The sequence below is a fragment of the Staurois parvus genome, unplaced genomic scaffold (assembly GCF_062004578.1).
Source record: "Staurois parvus isolate SC_StPar_1 unplaced genomic scaffold, SC_StPar_1.0 ptg000064l, whole genome shotgun sequence".
Classification (NCBI taxonomy): Eukaryota; Metazoa; Chordata; class Amphibia; order Anura; family Ranidae; genus Staurois; species Staurois parvus.
In genome coordinates, this window is record NW_028317860.1 from 7,728,950 (window position 1) to 7,734,949 (window position 6,000).

The 6,000-nt window shown below is 36.6% G+C and overlaps 1 protein-coding gene across 2 annotated transcripts in view; it reads right to left on the reverse strand.

Annotated features, from left to right (window-relative positions):
- LOC149469690 (uncharacterized) overlaps positions 1 to 5,298 on the reverse strand; it is a 217,326-nt gene extending 212,028 nt beyond the window's left edge. Inside the window, exon 1 of one of the 2 annotated variants that reach the window (XR_016311531.1) lies at positions 5,185 to 5,264. Coding sequence is in view for 1 of the 2 variants with exons in the window: in XM_089668834.1 (XP_089524960.1) it covers positions 5,185 to 5,244 (60 nt within the window). In the remaining variant the exon portion in view is untranslated. Of the gene's footprint in view, positions 1 to 5,184 lie in introns of both variants that reach the window. The other variant, XM_089668834.1, reaches the window with a different exon arrangement.
- Positions 5,299 to 6,000: the final 702 nt, after the last annotated feature.

Below are 6,000 nucleotides of genomic sequence, written 5' to 3' on the forward strand. Positions count from 1 at the left end.
TCATCGACCGCGCATAGGAAATGCGCATATAAGTATCAAATGGAGTATGAAACAGCAGGTAGATGGTGAGGCATCCCTCAGCAGAAAAGGTCATCAGGCTTGGGTGAAGTAGTAGATCAGCTGGACTCAAAGGACTCCCTTAAGGATATATGGATAAACAACCTGGATACAGGGCTCCCTCCTCTGGATGTAGGAGGCCAACCTTCCCTCCCCTCTTACGATGTGCCTTAGCATGAAAAGCCTTAGGAGGAGCTGACAGCGTGTGACGTCATCGCTGCCAGGACCACAAGGAGGTCCGGCGGCCATCTTACTATAGGGTTTGTGGAATACTTTGCTTCTTTTCATCACTTGGCATTGTTATTATCTCTTATGCCCTACAACACCACTACGCTCTTTTATCTTATCAATAAAGTACCAAAATACTACACTATTGGCACTTCCTCTCTTTTTGGCCCCCTATCGAGGGGCTATTAGATCCACAGCACCACTTCCATTATATCCTACATCAAGAGGAGGGAGCCCTGTATCCAGGTTGTTTATCCATACATCCTTAAGGGATTCCTCTGAGTCCAGCTGATCTACTACTTCACCCAAGCTTGATGACCTTTTCTGCTGAGGGATGCCTCACCATCTACCTGCTGTTTCATACTCCATTTGATACTTATATGCACATTTCCTATGCGCGGTCGGTGAGTGCGCATTTCTCCCATTCTCTTGTCATAAGCTATTATGAGATATCTACAGCTGTGGAAATTTTATACTGGTGCTATATATGAATATTATTGATTGAACGAACTCTTATACGAACTTATATTATCACGTTGATTTTTATGTTTAGCGCTGCACTTTATTTATTTATTATTATATGAGGTTATTGTGATTTCCTTTAGTGTCCTAGCCACTTTTTGTACTATGAGCGCTCACTTTACCTTTGTTTATTGGTCTAGAATGCTAGCCAGCATGCCCAGATATTGTTAAAAGTGGATGTAACTCACATGTGAGAGCTTCCATTTCACAGATATGGTCTATAGTTTGGAACCAAAGTTTTAAGGGGCAGCACATGTTGCCATTTTTAATATAAAAAGATCAAAGATTTTGCTGCATTAAGTAAATGGGGAGTAATGGAGTGTTTTGTATGGGCCTGTAGGTTCAGAGGAGCAGTGAAAAAGAACTACCCAGTGACTTTTTGTTTTGTGATGCCACTGACAGCAGAACCATTTTAATAGATTGGTGGGCCCAGCACAAATATCACTTGAGCTACCAAATATAGAGGTGGAATAGAGGGGTATGTGTCCAACTTGCCCTCTGAGATTTTAAGATAAATGTGCATAGATTTTATTGCTCTTTGCCTACAGTGCTATCTGATGGGTGAGAAGTCAGGAAAAGCATTGATGTATTCAATATATTTGTAGTTCTGTGATATTTTAAGTGTTATTAACAATTGCAGACATTAGATCTTGGAACTGACAGGGAGGCATTGCTAACAGCTGTGCATTTCATTTGTATCAGTGATAGATAGATAGATAGATAGATACAGAGTAGCTACATAGATCAATCTGTTATGTTTCATTATATTATTGTAATGATTTACTTGATTTTGTCCTCAGCAGTCCCAAGATTTGAAGTTATTACAGCCTGTATTTCCTTGTCTCTGTAGTCTGTAATATTGATTTATTTCTGAGCATGCATGTTCTTTTTTAAAATTATTATTCCCTAAGTAAAGATATTGAGACTCTGGTAGCGAATCTAGAAACCCCAAGATAATTACAACGGCTACTGTGACCAATATATATCTTGACACCACTCAAGTCTCCTCAGCATAGAGATGTAAACATAAAATAATGCTGTTCTTTGAATGCCATTCCATGCCTGAGAAAAGCTATAGAATAACATTAATGTGCATTGAAGTGAGTGCACAGATTTAAAGCTACACAAGACATGATAACAGGTCACCTACAATGCTTGGTTTACGAACTCATAGTACAAAGCTGTCACTGTGTATAAAGTATAGCAGAATGGGGAGAACATATTTTTCCTTAGATAATATCTAAAACTAGGGCAAGGGAAATCAAGAAAAGTTTGCTGTAGTAGGTAAAATTCCAAGTATGCACTAAGTCAATATTGAAGTTCCATCCTGGCGTCATACAGGCCAAGTAAACCATCCACAGTTGCATTCCATATTTTGAACAAGTAACGCAAGAAAACATAGTTTTCATGGTGACAATAATTCGATCTAACTGTTGACATACTTTCAAAGTGAGAGCCATAAAAAGCAAAGCAAGGGTCAAAAACAAGTCAGAGTTTCTGCTGTCTGCTGTCTGCATTAGACATCAAATACTATCTGTCAGTAATAGGAAACCCTCCTAAAGCTGTTATACTTAGGATCTCTTAAAGGGTATAAGACCATGATAGCCATTATCCATTGGGCACATTAAAATCCATGCCTTTTACTAAACTATCCTATGTCATGTACTTTTCAGAACATGGCTTTGGGGAAATGCATAATTATTTCACAAAACACATATACACATTACTCAGTGTCACTTGGGAACTGATTGCTTTCAACCAAATACAGTAGTATAAACTCAAAACATGACTTTAATATTTAAGAGTCTTCAATTGCCCCTCCAAATAAAATAAAGCTGATAGAATGACAATGAGGTTAAAACTGATGATTAGATATTAAATAAATATTAAACTTACAGTACATTTCTAGATTTGTTCACACATTTGTTTGAAAATGGTATTAAAAAGGAATACTTAATTATCTGAAGAGTCTAAATTGCCACAAAGAGATACAGGTTAATAGATTAAAACAGCAGCATTTGCTATTATTTTCTAAATGGTGACTCTACATTTTTCTTTTTTACCACCAAATTAAAACAAACTGTTACATTAAAGCTTGACAGTAACTGAATACTATGGTAAGAAATGTGATGCCTCATTTTATGAAAGTATGTTAACATATTCATTTCAGCCCATACAGGAATTGAGGTATTTGTCTTTTGTAGGTGAGAATGCAATTATCAGTTTTTCCCTGCCTACTGTACTTGTCATTGTGTGAAGTCTGCTGCAATATGCACGTAGAAAGAAGCATGGCTGTAGCTTTCATGAATCTCTACAACTCCTAATTTAGACAACATTTCTGGTCTGCAATGTAATATCACTCTTCAACAACTCTAGTCCTTTAATACTTTTATTTCATTAGGGGCATTGATAGAACTGACATCTTCCTGGACCCTGAGCTGATTCTCAAAGTCCACATCCAGCACACAAAAATCTACCTTCACAGTAGCATGGATCAGGAAGGGATTTATTTAAAAGTAAAGGTTCAGATTAGGAATGTTTACGGAGAATTTAAAGAATCTGAACACATTTATTTTTATTTGTTAACCTTCTTATATTGTAGTTGCCCAGATGCTTTTGTCATTAATACTTTTATAGCCATTCACCTGGAAAAAGCATGCAGCTAGTGACATCAGTAGAAACATTTAATCAGCATTCTTGTTCTGGGAAAGTATTGCAGACTTTGTATCAACACAGCAGCCAAACAACTAGAGTCCGGCAATAGAGGATAAGGGTTTGTTAAGAATAAAATCCATCCGGTAAAGAATCTCAAAAACTGACCTACAGGTACTTTAGTTGATTCTAAGAGATGCCAGCACAAATTTACAGTTAACTAGTAGCATCCCAGGAGAAGTCAGAACTCCTATATGAAAATATCTACTTAATCTAGGAGGAAAATGGATCCATCACCTTGCTATTGATTCCTAGGTGTGATTGGTGTGTTTACTGACCACGACTAATGCCTAGTATACACAATGAGAAAATTGAACAAAAAATACTGCTTTCAAAGCGATTGTCTGATAATCTGATCGTTAGTACACAGCTTTCGAGAGCCAATCACGTCAGTTAATACGAAATTATCCAAAGGGACAAGCATGAACATTTTTCTTGTACGACACCAGAGCAAATGATTTTCATTTAATTAGTACAGTATTTGTCCAAAAAAAATTGAGTAAGACCATGCACGCTTGGAAGCAAAAGAATGCATTACAATACTATACAGTACATTACATCACTTCTGAAGCTGCATTCTGTCATACCAGAATTTTTGTAACTTTAATAACCTCTTCATTTTTGATATTATTATTATTAATTTACAGGATTTATATAGCGCCAGCTCAGCACTTTACATGGTAGTGGGAGACAATACAGTTAAATACAAGAGGGAGTTGATATGGACGAGCATGCAATAAAAATGGACAATCATTCATCTGATATTCTCATTCTCATGTGCACGAGGATTAAGACAAAAGAGGCAGAAAGGGATAGGATTAAGTGAAAAATGCCTAGCAGAAGTAGAAATTTGCTTGTCAAAAAGTCCCAGGTTTCAGGACTGCCAAATAATTCCAGAAGATTACAGAACATGTTAGCAGGGATCTCTAGGCATTACTACTATAAACTATTAGAATTATAATTTTATTACATTGAGAATCAGAGAAAAAAGATAGCCATTGCTTTTGGTTCAACCCTTTTATGGCCTTTTTGTGGGAGTGCAAAGTGTGGCTAATTTTTTAATTAAAGCAGCAGCAGAGAAAACAAAGATCAAAAACAAATTTAACAGTTTTGCAATTCTGATGTATCAGCACCTAGTGTGGGTATAAAGGCCAATTCTAAACATGTGCTCCTGCAATGCGGTAAAGCTATTAACTAAGGATGTGACTTTTAATATAGCACCACAATCTGAAAATTATATGATGCTATCATGCACACATGCCTCTGAAGCCTTGTACGTCAAAGTCTGGTGACAGCCAACAGTGGCGCCATCTGCATTGTACCCGAAGGAATACCAACACTCCAATATGAATTTTTGTGCTTTGCTAATCACATGTGATCATATAAATACACCAATGTTTCAGGGACATGAAGGCCCCTTGTATTAAAGTGACAACAATTAACCCTGTGTATCCCCAAAACAGTACTGTGTTTATATAATCAGATGTCATAAGTAAAACAGAGTATAAGACTTTATATTTGAGTCCTGGCCTTCACTTCAATTACTCAGCATAAAATTGACACAAAACGTTTAGGACAAACTGTCAAAAATATGGGACTATCTGCTCTAGAAAATCACCCATATCTGGGTTAAATCATTGAAATAATTTACTCATCTCTACCTACCTCTTTACAGCCATGGCAGGTGTTTTGGGGATTACCACAAGGAAACTCCAAACCACACATACTGCTACATGTAGAAAAGACTGTAAACTGGAAGGGAAACTAATCTCTGTAAAGGATATTCACTTCATATGACACTTTCTCTGTCATCACTGCCAATGTAGAAATAAATGTCACAAGCAGGTGCACAGTGATATACTTAACTTTGAAATTTGCTTCAGCATTTTTTTGAGTGGCAGAGAGGGCAAGCCCTAAAAAAACATATTTAGTGAGAAACTAAGCGCCTTCTATTTACATTCAAAAAAATAATATATACTACCTTACACAAACAGTGTATCTTCAATGCAATAAAATATAAGTAATTACTCAACCATTTAGTGTGCCAACAAAAATAACAATAATACAAAAAATGTTAGCTGCCCCTTGGATTGAGAAATCACTTGTGACCATATAATAAAATAAGGTATGGCGCTAAACATACGTAATAGGAGAACAATATTCCAACTGTGATAGGAACATAAAAACCTAAAAGTGATATAAATTAATTAGTCCAAAATCAAGAACATAAACAAGAACAAAAGTCCCACTCCAGGCTGTACATCAAAAACAATGGTGTATAATCTTCTGGTGCCAAATAAATTGCTCCATGCAGATTCTTTGTGCTCCACCACCATACGACAATATATTGCACTCACCAACCATCCATAACCTCTTAATTAAAATAAGGTCTATTAAAAAAATGAATAATATCGGGTCCGGTGATGTCCCTTTTGCTTCCGGATCTCCTGATGAAGTCACGTGTTGTGATGTAACACGTAG